General features: G+C 34.9%; 1 protein-coding gene across 3 annotated transcripts; it reads right to left on the bottom strand.

The window, feature by feature from the left end:
- Positions 1-1459: 1459 nt before the first annotated feature.
- Positions 1460-13992, bottom strand: LOC140827627 (uncharacterized). Of its 3 annotated transcripts, none has more exons than XM_073190380.1 (7): positions 13639-13989; positions 12047-12097; positions 11761-11883; positions 10634-10869; positions 2761-2797; positions 2047-2104; positions 1460-1954 (listed from the first exon to the last, which is right to left on the bottom strand). In XM_073190380.1, the coding sequence occupies exons 1-7, from the start codon at positions 13777-13779 to the stop codon at positions 1872-1874; spliced, it is 729 nt and encodes a 242-aa protein (XP_073046481.1). In that variant the 5' UTR covers positions 13780-13989; the 3' UTR covers positions 1460-1871. The 3 variants fall into 3 exon arrangements, with proteins under 3 accessions (XP_073046481.1, XP_073046482.1, XP_073046483.1); XM_073190381.1 differs by having other exon boundaries at positions 12047-12088; positions 13639-13987; XM_073190382.1 differs by lacking the exon at positions 2761-2797 and having other exon boundaries at positions 13639-13992.
- Between the last annotated feature and the right edge of the window lie 3048 nt (positions 13993-17040).

Consider the following 17040-nt stretch of genomic DNA (forward strand, 5'->3'; position numbering starts at 1 on the left):
CGAGGATGACAAAAAACTTGTTTTTTCAGCATAATAAAAATCTTAATTTCGAGATATTGATTTTGGGTAAAGACTCCATGAAAAAACAAAACAATGACGACTAATTTGAGCCTAATTGAAGCCATCACTTTACCTTAAACACTTCATGAATATGGATTTCGTAAATGAAAAAAACAACAAAATAATGAGAAAAAATGAATCAAATATATTTAAAAATCAAGAATATATATTTTGATTCATAATAATGTGCATGGTAGGTACCACATAAAGACATAGACTTTTAATGATCATTCAAAGGGCTCACCACCTCTCTAGAGATCAACAAGACATTAAAATTATCGGTTATTGTTATCTATCCAATTATAATATAGTTTAATTTTCTGTTGCAATAGTGCTTAATCAACCCTACAAGGTTTAATTACTCCTCAATGCACATGTTACATGTCTTTAATTATGAAAACAATACACACTAATCATGGATTACCCAAATAAGAGATACGTCTCACAAAATACGACACGTGGGTCCGTCTCACACAAGTTTTTGCCATTTTTTTATAGTTCATCAATGATTTTTTTGTAAGAACCATGTATAAATTATAATCGAGCACACGACCGAGCAAAGGGATATGTATCTACTTGAACTGAATTGTTCATGTCCAAGTTTTAAATAAATTCCCTAAAAACTTATATATGTATTTGTGTGTGTATTGCATTGATCTTAAAAACTTGTGTCAAGTGTGTGATCATCACTCATATTCAACCACTCAAAATTGTAGCCAAACTCCTTGGTTGTTGGGGCTTTGTGTCCTTAATGGTTTGTCCCTAATAAAAAATAAAATAAAACAAAAATAAAGAGTGTATAATACAACCGAGGACCACCTCTTAAAAAGAGAGACCAAAGTTTTGGAAAGCTTTCCCTTAATCAAGAAAGAGACAACCAAAATTTTCACTTTCTTCTTGATTCTATACTTGGGAACTAAAATCACAATCAATAAAATCTCCCGATAAAAAGTTACGACATAGTTCGAAACTTTCAAGTTCGAGTATATATAATTCGAGTTGTAATCGAAAGAACAAATTTTTTACAGATGATTAGATTTAGACCATGACTGAAGCACTTGGACTAGTAGGTGTTCATAAAATAGTCACGTGCACTGTTATTGGAATGATAAAGATACTTGGTCCTGCATCACAATATCACCGTGAAGAGATGCCATCCATGATAATTAATACACTAATAATGCACCAAAGGAAGAATGGACGGTAGGAGTGAACAAATTTTCATATTTTAAAGAAGTTTTTCCATACAAAATATGTACATTTTGATGCATGAATAAGCGAGTAATAGCACAAAATGGATCAAAACACAAGGTCTAAAAATTTGTTATTTCTTCAAATATTTGTTTTCAGGAAAACGGATTCATTGAAATATTGAGGTGACACAAAGAGACTTGTAAGGGTTGGTGTGTACAATCAACTCTTCTAGCAGCTTGGATCAATAATTTTTTCAGAGTAAGAACACACAGGAATTAGTTACTGGTAGAAATCGTTCATTCGATGCTAAATCGTAATATTCCAACTATTCCAGTCATGTTTGTGTGTATATTCTTTTATACATGGTTGGTTGTATGCTTGAATACAAGCATCACAACCTTTAGTTGTCCTAGCACAACTCAACCTCGAAAACTGGATTTCATTCTTGATCGTCAACAATGCCACCAACCCAGAAAAGATGAGACAGTTTTGCGTCGCATATTGCCATAAACTTTAGAGAAATGAAAATTTTGCACCATCACATGTACGTTGAGATGATCAAACCAACAGTTTCACGACACCCTGGGAACAGAGAGTAGCAACTTCCTTCAAGCTTCTTATTGTTGCCTATTATTCTTTCTTTCTATCTTGATAGCCTCGTATGAAACCATAACTTCCTTGAATTTAGCTTCAGCAAACTCTGGATGAGACACAGTGGAGCAGGTAGAGCAACTAATCAATCAGACGAAAGAAAGTTCAAAATAAATATGCAGTCGGTAGTGAAATCAACACCTTTTTTGTCCTGATTCTGATCAGGGTGAAATTCCTTTGCCTTAACTCTGAATGCTGACTGTGAACAATGTAGGAGATACGAAAGATTATCACAATTAGACGAGCAAATACAAAAACATGAAGAACTAAAAAGGTCCCATCATTCACAACACAATTGTCCCATACCCGCAACATGGTTGCAGTTCAAGATCCAAGTGGAGTACAGGCACTATATTATATCATACACTGATAGATGGAGTAGCGTCTACCGATATTGTTTCGGCACAACAAAAGAAATTTGGGATTTTAGGCAATGTTTCTTTGCTAGAATATCACAACAAAACAATTTGTAGAACCATTTGGATCTTTATCTACTTTATTTTTTGCTCATATAATTGTGGCAAAAACTAAAAGAGTAGCAAAAGGAACACATATAATACACCTTCAAAGTTTACGGGAGAGATCAGGAAAATATGAGAGTTCAGTACCATAAATAAATAATTATTGGACTCAAGAAATGGCAAAAACAGATTTTATCTTCTCCAACCTCTTTCGTTCATGCCATCCCTTCTTTATGTGCACTCTATCCAGATAAAACAACTCAAAACAGATTCCTGTTCACATCTATTCTTTCAGGCCTTTTCTCTTTGTTTTTAAAAAGTCGCATGTTGCATGAGAGATATCTTTTCATTTTTTTACCATACATGGACAAGAACAAAATTGAATTGAAAATACCTTTATTTCTTCATCTGTGTAGGGTGTTGTCCTACGCCTGCACAGGAAGTAGGCAAAGCAATCACTCTTCACAAGCGACTGTGATTAATCATATAGTATGAAAGAATTTGGTCCAGGCTACCAAAGCACAGTAATATAATTTAATATAGTATGAAAATATTTGGTTCACTTATAATTTTTATAATGATGACATATCATTGTTGAAGAATATGTACACAACATATAGAGGCCATCCATGAAAAATTGCCTATTTTTACAAGAAAAAGGAGACGGCCTGACACCAATGCGTATTCCTCTTCTACTGATATTATCAGTTGATAAGACTTATAGAGTGAGCGAGACCATGACATATGTTATAACTTATAAGTATTATTAAGGAATTGATAATTCGGGATCAAGCAGTTGGGATCTACCGAATTTAAAATGAACACCCAATCTACTTCAGATTATATTATCCCGAGAAATCCAACTGAACAAATGAGATTCTGACACGTGGTAGATAACATTGATTCGGATTTTCTGAATTAGTCCGGATGCAGCCTTAAAATGAAAGTTGATTTCTTTTGTTTCCTACACCGCATCCTTCAGATAGAGTTCTACCATATAACTTAGGTTTTCTAGCCAGTTTCTAGGACACTTTGGTGTCGGGAAGTTTCGGAGCTCGCGTCGACTCGAGGAGGGATCGGTGAACTGAGATCGAGATATCATCAGCGGGCTGACGACGGATGCAAGTAGTGATTTCAGGATCACTAAGGACAATTTTGCAGCATGTTTGGTAATTCAAAATTTGATTTGACATTGATTTCATTATGTTGGTATTGTCTAGGTTCAGAGCTTTCTGTCAGAATGTTTTAGTGGGGCACGTGATGTACTGACTGAGATATCCAAACGTAGTATACACACTTATATGCTGCATATTTATCTGTTGCATGATACATGTTTTACTGATTTGGCATATCATGTTGAGCCTGATATTCTTTGAGATATACGGTATACCTCGTTTGTTGGGGTATCAACTCTATTCTGTACTGTAGACGATGGGTCATCAAGAGCTACAGTATCCGACGGGACCCGCGGGCTCTGATGACCTGGACATTGTAGGTTCACGTCTTGATGATGAGTGCGGGAGCCAAAACATGCCCAGGACAGATCAGAGACTATACACTCAGGCGCCTCTAGACTAAGCATGAGATTCTTGACTTGATCCTTGATATCCGAGCATATTACATTTCGCATGCATCATATCAGTTTGTATACTCATACATTCTCGTATTGGACGATTGTCGCTCACGTTCTTGTTTTCATCTTGAGCACCCCATTCCACGGGACATGTCTTAGGTTGGACGTTTTGGATGGCCAGGGCAGTGGCTAGAGCAGTTGGGTTTTCGGTGGTGATCCAGTGGGGGTTTTGTTTGGTTTATCGTATTCTCGTGCAGTATTATGTTTTCGATATGGTTGTATTAAAGTTTAAGACTGCTGTTATTGTTCAGTTTTCGTTTGGGTTGTAAGATGATTAAGTTATTTGGTTTCCGCTGTATTAATTGTTGTCATTAAGTTTTAATTTTGCATGCTTATTAGTCTGTTTAGTAGTGGCTCAGGTAAGGACGCTATATTTAGTGGTATCCGAGAATGCAAAGATTTTTGGGACATTAGTAATTCTGTTTCGAGGAATTAGAGGTTGATTTTGGTTTCTTTTTAGATATCAGGAGATGGAAGCAGTCACGGAAGTGTGGGACATGGCCATTATGGCGACAATGAGGTTGGCCGAGAACATCGTCTTAGAGATCGTGACGGAACATTTCCGCCAGCTCTTCGTGAGGCGAAGATGGAGGTAGCTGATTTCATGATCCAAGGAAAAGGTCGGAAATGGTGGAAACATGTTTCTGTCATTCTAGTTCAGCAGCATGGGTGGATTCGTTGGGAACATTTCCGTCAGGCCTTCATCAATCATCACTTTCCGCTAGCTCTTCGTCAGGCGAAGTTGATGGAACTGGTGACCATTAAGCAAGGAGATTCGAGCATTGAGGATTTCCAAAAGCGTTTTACGAATATGTTGCCATACGCTCCTCACATCAGTGAGAATTCTGCAGCAAAATATTCTCACTTTTTGAATGGTTTGAACCAGGAGATTTTTGATCAAGTTTCTGTCTGTGACGATCCGACTTCGTACAAAGGATTAGTGAATCGTTGTCGTCAAGCCGAGAGCAGTATTGCTTGGAGGAAGACTATGCAAGCTAGCAAAAGTTCTAGTTCGTTGGGACCGAGGGGTCAATCTTTCAAGAAGTATGTATCTTTTTCTTCTTCCGGTTTTGGAGGGGTGCACAGTTTTGATAGGAAAAAACTGCTATGTGGCCACTGCGGAGGCAATCACCAGACAGAGAATTGTCTAAGAGTGGTGGTTTTGGTCACATGAAAAGGGATTGCCCTAAACCAAGAGCAAGCTGAGGAGCAAAACAAGAGAGTCGTTGCAGGTAATTTCCTTTTATGTAGTATTTCAGCATATGTATTAATTGACACTGGAGCATCGCATTCATTCATATCATTAATGTTTGTTAAGGAGTATAAACAACCCTATGTGTCATTAGATGTTTTGTTGTCGGTGTCTACACCTATGGGACAAGAGGTTTTAGCTAAGCGACTTGTAGTAGAATGTTTGTTAGAGTTCGAGGGAAAATACTTGTATGTCAATTTGATGATATTGGCTATGGAAGATTTCGACTGTATTATGGGAATCGACCTATTGTATAAGTATAGAGCGACCGTAGATTGTTATCGACGTCTCGTTCAGTTTCGTCCAGAAAGAGACGAGAATTGGTTATCTTTCGGTAAGGGAGCTCGAACTCCAATGCCAGTAGTGTCTGCTGTAAAGGCACAACGGGCTTTAGCGAAAGGAGGAGGAGGATACTTCATTTATGCAGTTGAAGTATCGAAGGATGTAATCGACGTGAAGAACATTCCAACTATCTATGAATTTCCTCATGTTTTTCCCGTTGGAATTCATGGATTTCCTCCGGAGAGAGAAGTGGAAGCGGAGATAGAATTGGTTCAGGAACTGCACCTATCTCCAGAGCACCTTATAGATTGGCACCAACGGAGATCAAAGAGTTGAAACAACAGTTACAAGATCTTCTTGACAAGGGGTACATTAGACCCAATGTGTCTCCTTGGGAAGTACCAGTGTTGTTTGTTAAAAAGAATGATGGGTCTATGCGGCTTTGCATAGATTATCGACAGTTGAACCGAATAACAGTCAAGAATAAATATCCGTTACCACGGATCGATGATTTGTTTGATCAACTGTAAGGGACTTCAATGTACTCGAAGATTAATGGTTGGGGTATCATCAACGTGATATCCCTAAGACTGCATTTCGAACAAGGTATGGGCATTACGAGTTTCTAGTTATGCCATTTGGTTTGACGAATGCTCCAGCAGTATTTATGGATTTGATGAACTGAGTATCCTACGAGTATCTTGACAAGTTTGTCATTGTCTTTATTGATGACATACTGGTATACTCTTGTAGCATTAAAGAGCATGTACAACATTTAAAGATTGTGTTACTAACCTTAAAGAATCACCAACTGTGTGCTAAGTTGAACAAGTGTGAGTTTTGGCTCAGAGTTGTCTTCTTGGGACATGTTATATCCAAAGATGGGATATTAGTGGATCCTAGCAAGATCGAAGCAGCGTTGAGTTGTGCACGACCGGAATCAGTTCAAGAGATAAGAAGTTTTCTAGGTTTGGCAGGTTATTACCGGAGAATCATCACGGGATTTTCTCAGATTGCCAAACCATTGACACAACTGACGTGTAAGAATGTGTAGTTCGAATGAACACATGATTGTGAAAATAGTTTCAATGAACAGCGACAACGTTTAACAACTACACCAGTTTTAACTCTGCCATCTAGATCAGGAGGATACATTGTGTACAGTGATGCATCACTTCAAGGACTTGGGTGTGTTTTAACTCAGAATGGTCATGTGATTGCATATGCATCCAGACACTTGAAGAAGCATCAAGACAATTATCAAGTTTGGCAGCGATTGTGTTAGCTTTGAAGATCTGGCGACATTATCTCTACGGATAGAGATTTGAGATTTTTACAGATCACAAGAGTTTGAAGTATATCTTCACTCAAGCAGAGTTGAATATGTGCCAAAGAAGATGGATGAATTTGTTAAAGGATTATGATTGCGAAATCAAATATCATCCAGGATCAGCGAATCTTACCGCTGATGCTCTTAGGCGCAAGGTGAGATTATCTGCACTTCAGACAAGTTTCATATATAGTGTAATCCAAAATTGTTGTTCTCTGGGATTTCACTTCCATCATAAGAAAGGAATGGAATATATTCGAGTAACGAGCATTTTATCTGAACAAACTTTGTATGTCAAAATCAGAGAAGCTCAATTTCTGATCCGAAGATGAAAAAGTTAACAAGGTTAGCTAACGGAGACAACACATTTGGCTTTGCGTTCCAAACAGATGGAACCTTGAGTTTGTCAGGGAAAATCATAGTTTCAGAAGATTCTAAATTAAGAGACGATATTTTATCTCAAGCTCATAGAAGTAAGTTGAGTATCCACCCTGGAAGCATGAAAATGTATAAGGATTTGAAGACCAGGTTTTGGTGGAAAGTTATGAAGAGTGTTTACCAGTTTGTAGCCAAGTGTTTGGTTTGTCAACAAGTGTAAGCTGAACATCGTCGACGAGGAGGATTACTTCAAAATCTTCCTATCCCTGAATGGAAGTGGGAACGAGAATGTGACGATGTATTTTGTGACCCACTTGCCGTTGTCATCTAAGAATTGTGATGCTATCTGGGTTGTTGTAGATCAACTGACTAAGTCAGCACATTTCATTCCGTATAATCGGGAATATAGTTTCGATCGCATGGCAAGACTATACATTCAAGAGATTCATAAATATCATGGTGTGCCAACAAGTATAGTCAGTGACAGAGACCCACGCTTTATCTCAAAGTTTTGGGGAAGTTTCCAAAAAGCGTTGGAAACGACATTGAGTCTGAGTACTGCCTATCATCCAGAGACTGATGGACAGTCTGAGAAGACTATTCAGACACTCGAGGACATGTTGTGTGCTTGTGCTTTGGATTTTGGACCAGCATGGCATGATCATCTGCCGCTTGTAGAGTTTGCAGATAACAATAGCTACCACAGCAGCATCGGTATGGCTCCGTTCGAAGCATTGTATGGTAGACGTTGTCATACTCCATTGTTTTGAGACGAAGTACCACAAGCGATTGACCAAGTGGAATTGATCAAGAAGAGAATTAAAACTGCACAAGATCGTCAATCGAGTTACGCGAATACCAAGCGTAGACCTCTACAGTTTCAGTCAGAGGAAAAAAAATTTCCTCACCATTCCGCAGAGTAATGAGATTTGGACTCAAGGGAAAGTTAGCCCCAAGATTCATCGGACCTTTCGAGATCTTAGAATGTGTTGAAAATTTGGCGTATCGATTGGCTTTACCGCTGTATCTGTCCAGCATTCATAATGTCTTTCATGTATCGTTGCTACGACAATATGTAGCAGATGAATCGCACGTTCTTGGTCCGACAGATGTTCAACTTGAAGAAGACTTGACTTATGTTGAGTAGCCGTTTTAATACTGGGTAGGAAAGAGAAAAAGCTCAGAAACAAGACCGTTCCACTTGTTCTAGTGCAATGGCAATGCCGAGGTACTGCTGAAGCGACTTGAGAATTAGAGAGTCGTATGCGCTCAGAGTATCCACATTTCTTTTGAGTTGTATCTTTGTAATCATGAGTTGTGTTTTATTCAGTTGTCTTGTATTTCAGTTCTGATTTCGAGAACAAAATCTTTGTAAGGAGGGGAGGACGTAATGACCCGAATCCTTATTTTGAATTAAGTACTAATTAAGAAATAATTAAAGAGTTGTTAATTAAGTATTAATAAAGAATTAATAATTCGGGATCAAGCTGTTGGGATCCACCGAATTTAAAATGGACAACCCAATCTACTTCAGATAACATTATCCTGAGAAATCCAACTGAACAAATGAGATTGATTCAGAAATAATTAAAGAGTTGTTAATTAAGTATTAATAAAGAATTAATAATTCGGGATCAAGCTGTTGGGATCCACCGAATTTAAAATGGACAACCCAATCTACTTCAGATAACATTATCCTGAGAAATCCAACTGAACAAATGAGATTCTGACACGTGATAGATAACATTGATTCGGATTTTCTGAACTAGTCCGGATGCCGCCTCTAAATGGAAGTTGATTTCTTTTGTTTCCTACACCAGATCCTTCAGAGAGAGTTCTAGCCATATAACTTAGGTTTTCTAGCCAGTTTCTAGGGCACTTTGGTGTCGGGAAGTTTCAGAGCTAGCGTAGACTCGAGTAGGGGTCGATGAAGTGAGATCGATACATTATCAGCGGGCCGACGAGGAACGCAGGTATAATCCTAAAGCCTTAAATAGTGATTTCAGGATCATTAAGGAAACTTTGCAGCATGTTTGGTAATTCAGGATCTGATTTGATAGTGATTTCATTATGTTGGAATTGTCTAAGTTTAGAGCTTTCTGTCAGATTCTTTTAGTGAGGTAAATGATGTACTGACTGAGATATCCAAGTGTAGTGTACACACTTATATGCAGTATATTTATCTGTTGCATGATACATGTTTTACTGCTTTGACATATTATGTATGACATATCATGTTAAGCCTGATATCCTTTGAGATATACCATGTTTGTTGGGGCCGCTCAACCCTATTCTATATTGTGGACGATGGAGCATCGAGAGCTACAGTGTCTGACGGGACCCGCGGGCTCTGATGACCTGGACATTGTGCGTCCACGTCTTGATGATGAGTGTGGGAGCCAAAACATGTCTAAGACAAATTAGAGACTATACACTCAGGCGCCTCTACACTGAGAATGAGATTCTTGACTCGATTCTTGATATCCGAGCATAGTGCATTTAGCATGCATCATATCAGTTTGTATACTCATCCATTTTTGCATGGGGTGATTGTTGCTCACGTCCTTGTTTTCATCTTGGGCACCCGTTCCACAGGGCAGAATTAGGTTGGACGGTTCGAACGGCCAAGGCAGTGGCTAGAGCAGTTGGGTTTTCGGTAGTGTTCTAGTGGAGGTTTTGTTTGGTTTATCGCATTCTCGTGTAGTATTATGTTTTTGATTTGGTTGTATTAAAGTTTAAGACTGCTGTTATTATTCTGTTTTCGTTTGGGTTGTAAGATAATTAAGTTATTTGGTTTCCGTTGTGTTAATTGTTGTTATTAAGTTTTAATTTTGCATACTTATTAGTCTGTTTAGTAGTAGCTCGACTAAGAACGCTACAGATAACCTTGTTTAAGATTCAATAACCTTTTAGTACACAGGATAAAATAGCACAAAATCACCCAAAAATTAAAGCTTGTCCTAAAATATTGCTACCCAAAAACCTCTCTTCTGATAGTAATACAAGTAAATAACATGGCTTCTTTGACCAGGAAACTCGACTATATTAATAACGACATCCATTTGTCAAGGATGAAACTAAGGATGCCTTGTTTGGAAAATTATATCAGCACTACCATCCATGCAAGAATATAGGTAAAGCAAAGTAATTTGGAAAGAAACCACTGAATTGATAGGCACTAAATTTTATCCAACAGTATACACACACACATTCACTACAATACCAAGTAAAGATATGAATAATACTTATACACAAAGGTTTGATAAAAATACTACTTACACACAAAGGATTTGATAAAAATACTATAGACTACTTCGATGAAAGTGAAAATATAGGCGCTCTATATGAAGTTGATTTGAAAAGGCTGTTTTCTGATATCTCAAAAAGATTACCTGTCAAGGCCAAGTATAGAGTAGTGATGTGATAATGGAGCTCTTTCCGTGGCCCGAGGCGTCTCCCTAAAATTACTACCATGATCTCTGAACGACGTATCCGCATTCCAGTACCAGTCATTTCTCTGAGAGTTCTGATGATATGCACCTTGGCTATTTTCTTGCCAATTCTGGTAACTCTTCTTGAATTTATTTCTCTCTCTGTTAAATACACTCTGCATGCGCCGAATTCTCTCCTAAAAGAAGCATAAAAAAATTGATAAACAATATAATAGACAATTTGAATTACATAAATTTAAAGCAGAAATGTACATGCTGGAGCACACTAAAATTTCAGAAACTTTTCCTTTGAGCAACATATTAGTGTACTTCTTTGACATCTGGAAGAACTAGCCTAATTGTTCGATAAGAGAACAAATTATGCTCCTCTTTTTTATTTTCTAAAAATGAAATGAAACAAGAATAAACAACTGTACAATAGAATTTGTGATCTGAGTGCCAAGTCTAAATTGATAAGAAAAGTACAAGTGCAGACTTATAAAAAAAAATATAATCCACCTCCCAGCCAATCTTTTTCAAGCCTGAAACTTTAACATCATTTCAATATAATTTTGGAAAGCCCTGGTGTACAACACAGACTAGCATCAAGCTTGATTTTTTGGCTAAAGATTCTTATAAATGAGAAGAGAACTTTATGTCAATCTGTGAATATTTTGAAAAAAGAAAAGCATACACCATAATACAAATTAAAGAATTCAAGAAAGACATATAATTCTCCAACGAAAAGAAGAGAGACATATAAGGAGCAGTCCTGAAGCTGATAACAACTTGCAGCTTCAGCAGCACCAGTTTCTATGCTACTTATTTTTAATATTCAAAATATGACCAAATAGCTGATTAAAGATGATGATATCTTGCAGCTTCAGCTGCACAAGTTTCTCAGCTACTTATTTTTAATATCTACAACATGAATAAGTAGCTGCATAATATCTTGTGGAATGGGAATCCTCTAGTATACTAAACTTTGGATTAATAACTGCAGAAAACAAAGAGACAAAAGAAGTACGATTTAATAGTTTTCTTAGAAAAAACAAAATCAGCCAGGAAAAAACACCTTACGTGCTTACCACTCTCTCAAGTTCTTCTTCATATTCTTCTCGCATACGACGATTATATCTTTTCCATGCTTCCTCCTGAAAAGAAGTTCGAAAAGAGCGACTATCTCTCCATGATGATTGAGATCTGCTCAACTTTTTGCAGTTCAATGACATTCAAGGTTAGCAAATGGAAATAAAGCAAGTTAGGATGCAAACGTTACAAATTAATGGATCTAGCCTTGCAGATGATCGTATACTGCCAAAAATATTCGTAAATATAAAATGTGAGTGATGAACTGATGAAGCAAATGATTACCTGAGTGTATACCCAATCAGCGGTTCTTCGCAATTGGGTTACCTGCGTCATCTATGACAAATTACAACAAAATTCCAAAACAGCACACTTCATGGAAGTATCATACAAATAACAATGGCAACCATTCGCCACCACATACACCTTTCAAAAAAAGCTTAGAATATTTATCTAGCTAATTTTACAGTCATTTATACAAAAAATTGTTGGAATTTTTTTATTCTTTTTCATGAATTTCCATGCTGCAGTATGCTTCTCTTGTCACTATTGCCATTCGCCACCACATACACCTTTCAAAACAAGCGTAGAATATTTATCTAGCTAATTTTACAGTCATTTATACAAAAAAATGTTGGAATTTTTTTATTCTTTTTCATGAATTTCCATGCTGCAGTATGCTTCTCTCGTCACTAATGGTCTGTCCTGTGCTTGAATCTTTCAAATATATTTTAAATTGCTGCTTTAGTCTTATAGTGATTGGCTTTTCTTGACCTCTCTCTTTTGTTTGATGGTTTCGAGGAAATAAAAAAAATATCATCGGTTTGGAAACATTTAAGTCGCTCGTTGCATTCTTGGTTTTCACTTTTCGAAGGACTTTCCCCCCACATAAATCTAAATTGTTAACTGTTAAGAATTATAAAATTTCACAAGTAGACATGGCACTTTCTCCATCTCCCTGTAACATCCTCTCGCACAAATACACCATCATGCTGGCCAAAGAGATGCACTTATATTACATTATGATCCAGAAAAGTCTCAGTGAACAGGAGAAAAAAGATCGGTAAAAACATAAGGAGGAAATGGGGTATGCTCCAAAGTGAGAAGCACACATGAAAAATCCTAGTACTGGGTAGACAAGAAAAGAAATGTATCTTTTGTGCTGATATCTATCAATGAGAGCATTCTTACCTTGCAGAACACCGAGTGAGCACAGTATATGATAAATTGAAAAACACATTCTAAGAGAATGGCTTCGCCATCATAATTTCAGAGGTGTACAGTCACAAAAAATAAATAGACTTTCAAGATCAGAACGTCGATAAAATTAAGTTGCTTCTTTTGTTTATCTTCTAGAATATTTCCGGCTAAAAGGAACACAAATGCTCATACCCCACGTCCTTTCACTCCTTCTAAACCATAGTCATCAGAAGTGCAAGGAGCACAAACGCATGGAGGTATTGCAGTGCTTAGGCTTACATCTTCATGAAAGCCAGATTAAAGGTTTCAAGACTTTTCCTTTTCCTAAAGCTCGTATTTTTCGGTCTTAAGAATGGACTTTTAGTTAATGAGTTCCATGACTCTGGCCAAGATAGAAACCCAAATAAGCCTCGCACCCTATTATTACTGAAATACACATTTTAACCACGTTCTAAACCTTCCCCCTTTAAAAAAGGAAATTTCACAAAGCTTCACAAATGATAAGACAATTAGTCGTATACTCAATGTAATCCTTAAACCTGATATTTACGACACTCTGAAATTCCGCTTCAACTTCTCAACAAAAGAAAATAAATGCACAACCCGAAAGAAAATTCTACCATTCGCAGCTATAACGCAGAAACTGACACGAACCTAATGAAACGCGATAAACTTACGGCGAAGGTGGTGGCAGTAGCTCCTATTAACCCAAAAATCAGAATCCCCCATAGCTTCATGTCCTCTTTATCCCTATGACCTCCACTTCGATCGGGCCATGGATTATCACTCTTCCCTTCATCGGGTTCCTCGTTGCTCATCCTTGAAATCGAGTATTGTTCCTGGAACAATCAAAATAGGGAAATTTGATCGATCGATTATTAATATTTCACTTCCATTTTTTATAGAATGGAACTTCAAATTGAATTTCTTCGGAGTTCAAAACCACGGGCTTCAATTTGGGAAATCAGGTTTTTGTCGTCACCAGCTGATTCAATTCAGATTGGTTTTGACCGGTTGGCAGCAATCGGACTGCTTTTGTTTTAAGACCAGTATCGACGAAATTACGATACATATATTTTATTTGGATAATCTATGAAAATTTATTATTTTTCATATCAAAAATATTATTTTTTTATTGTAAATATCGATATAGTTGATCGTTTTACATGACACCTACTCTTATTTTAATTAATACCACTTATAAATTTAAAAAAATAATGTAACTATATATAATAATTAATGTATGTTATATTAGACTTGGAAATAATCTGGTTAATAATTTAGCATTTTTTATTCAAATGAATATTTTCAGTTTAAAAGAAACTGTTCATAACAGTTTAAATGAAGAATATGATTTACCTGAAAATTTAGATTTATTGAATAAATGGACTATTCCTAAGATATAATCTAAAATGATCTATAAGTTAGAAACTTTTGAAAAAATTAGTTTTAAACAAATAGTTAAAACTACAGAATCATCAGTACCTCTTCATAATGAAGAAATGGTTATTAGATTGTTAAATAATAAATATATTATGCCTTATATGAAAAATTTTAAATTTATTCATATAGGTTTAATTCAAATTGCTTTTAGACCTTTAACTTTAGAAGGTTTACCAAAAAGCTTCATAGCAGCTTTAAGAGATGGTAGGAATTTGAATTGGAAACAATCCTTGATGGGAATAATTCAATCTAGTCTGGCACATGGTCCAGTATATTTTGATGTTTATCCTAATATATCTTTATCTTTGTCTGATATTAATATATTAGATTCTTTAACATTAAATGTTAAAACTCATTGTTATAATTATACTCCTGGCACAGAAGTCATATGTATCTGTTATCGTATTTATTATAAACCATTATTTACACTAAATCCTATTTGTAAAAGAATAGATAAAAAATTAAATGAAACTATTCTCATAGAAACTAATTTTAATAGATCTAATATTACAACCCGTAGATCTATAAAATGGGAAGAAATTGAATTTCCAGAAAACTGGATAATTGAACAAGCTGTTCCTAGAAATCCTATAATAAATAGATATTTACAACAAGTTATACAAAATAATGAAGGATCTGTTCAAATACAGTTTAATAATGAACAAAGAAGATTATTACCATCTTCTATTTATGCTAGATCAAGATCTAGTCATTCTTTTATTTCTCCTCTAGATTATATGGTAGATATACCACAAACTTTTAGAGCATCTACTTCTCAAGTTAGAGAAGAATTAGAATCTACTAATACAGTAGATGATTTAATTAAAAATCAAAATAATATTGTTCATAAAAGTAACTTTCAAAAAGTTAGAGAAACTGATACAGTTTCAGAAATGAATTTTAGTATTTAAATGGATAGTAAACCAAAAATTAATTTTAATAAAGGATCTTCTGCTAGAGCAAATATCAATGCAGAATTTTATTTACCCAAATAGGAATCTTTCAGAGAATGGTACTTTAAAAGTTTTTCTGAAGAAGAGTTTGAATATATTGTTTCAACATTTTATAAATATTGTGAAAACTAGAATAAATTAATATATTTTGTTCATTGGTTTTTTAAAACATTTATTATAGATTATATTTCTATTCTTGAAAGAAATTATAAACTTTCTTCAGGACAGATTCAAAAATCTGTTTATCCTCCTCAACAATCTTTTATTATAGAAAAGAATAATAAAATTTTAAATTTTACTGTTTTTTCAAAATTATTTGAGAATGATATGTTACAAATCACTGTGAAACATATAAATCAGATAATTGAAAAACAGAATTATACAAATTTATATCTTACGATTATAGGAGAAGAGATTAATTCTCTTAAAGATCGTATTGATAAAATTATTTTAGCTATTAATAAAATAAAACCAGATGTTCATATAGAAGAACCAGAAAATAATATAGTTTCTGTTGCTACTTCATCTATACAATCCTATCCTGATATTAAGGATTTTAAATTTAAATCCTCTATTTCTGATATAGAAAAATTAATAGAAGAAAAATTTAGAAATCTTAATTTAAATACTATTAATGAAGAGTTTGAAGAATTAGAGAAAATTAATAATCATTCTGATCATGAAATTAATAAAATTAAATGGGCTGATAGACCTACTACATCCAAATATTACTATAATAAACCAACTCCCATGAATGTTCTTATTGAAGAAAATGAATATATTTTTGCTAATAGTTATAATGGAAAAAATATTTATGAATGGAATATTGATGGTTTTAGTGATAGGCAAATTTATAATACTGCTCACAGAATGCTTATGTATAGTACTGTGTGTAAATCATCAGGTAATACTGATAAAAATATTGCTAAAATGATAACAGCAGGATTCACTGGCCAACTTAAAGGTTGTGGGATAATTATTTACATTATTCTCAAAAAGATGAAATCTTTAATTCCATAAAAATAGAGAATAATATTCAATCAGAAAATGTAGTTTATACATTAATATTGACTATGATTGAACATTTCACTGGAAAATTCACTGATAATAGTGAACAAATTAGAACTTTATTAAGTAATCTAAAATGTAAAACACTTACTGATTTTAGATGGTATAAAGATACTTTCTTATCTCGTATTTATGAGATTCCAGACTGTAATAATAATCTTTGGAAAACTAAATTCATAGATGGCTTACCTTTCTTATTTGCAGAAAGGGTTAGAAAAGTTTTAAGAAAAGATGATATAAATATTTCTTATGATAATTATACTTATGGTAATTTAATTAATACTTGTATTCAAGAGGGTTTAGCTCTCTGTAATGAATTAAAATTAAATAATCAAATTAAAAGACATAATTTACTAGAGAAAAAACAATTAGGAAAATTCTGTGATCAATTTGGTATGGACTTACCTAATAAAGGTAAGAAGAAAATTAAAGAAAAAGTTGAAAAAATTTATAAGAAAAGACATTTGTTTGATAGACAAAAGGGTTTTTTTTAAAACTAATTTAAATTTTAAATTTTTTTTCAAAAATAATGCAAAAAAAAAAGTGTTGCAAAATTACGGCAAACCGTGCTTACAAAGCACGGACGCTGCACATGTGGAGCAGCGTCCGTGCTTA

This window comes from Primulina eburnea, chromosome 3, assembly GCF_022965805.1.
Source record: "Primulina eburnea isolate SZY01 chromosome 3, ASM2296580v1, whole genome shotgun sequence".
NCBI classification, from domain to species: domain Eukaryota; kingdom Viridiplantae; phylum Streptophyta; class Magnoliopsida; order Lamiales; family Gesneriaceae; genus Primulina; species Primulina eburnea.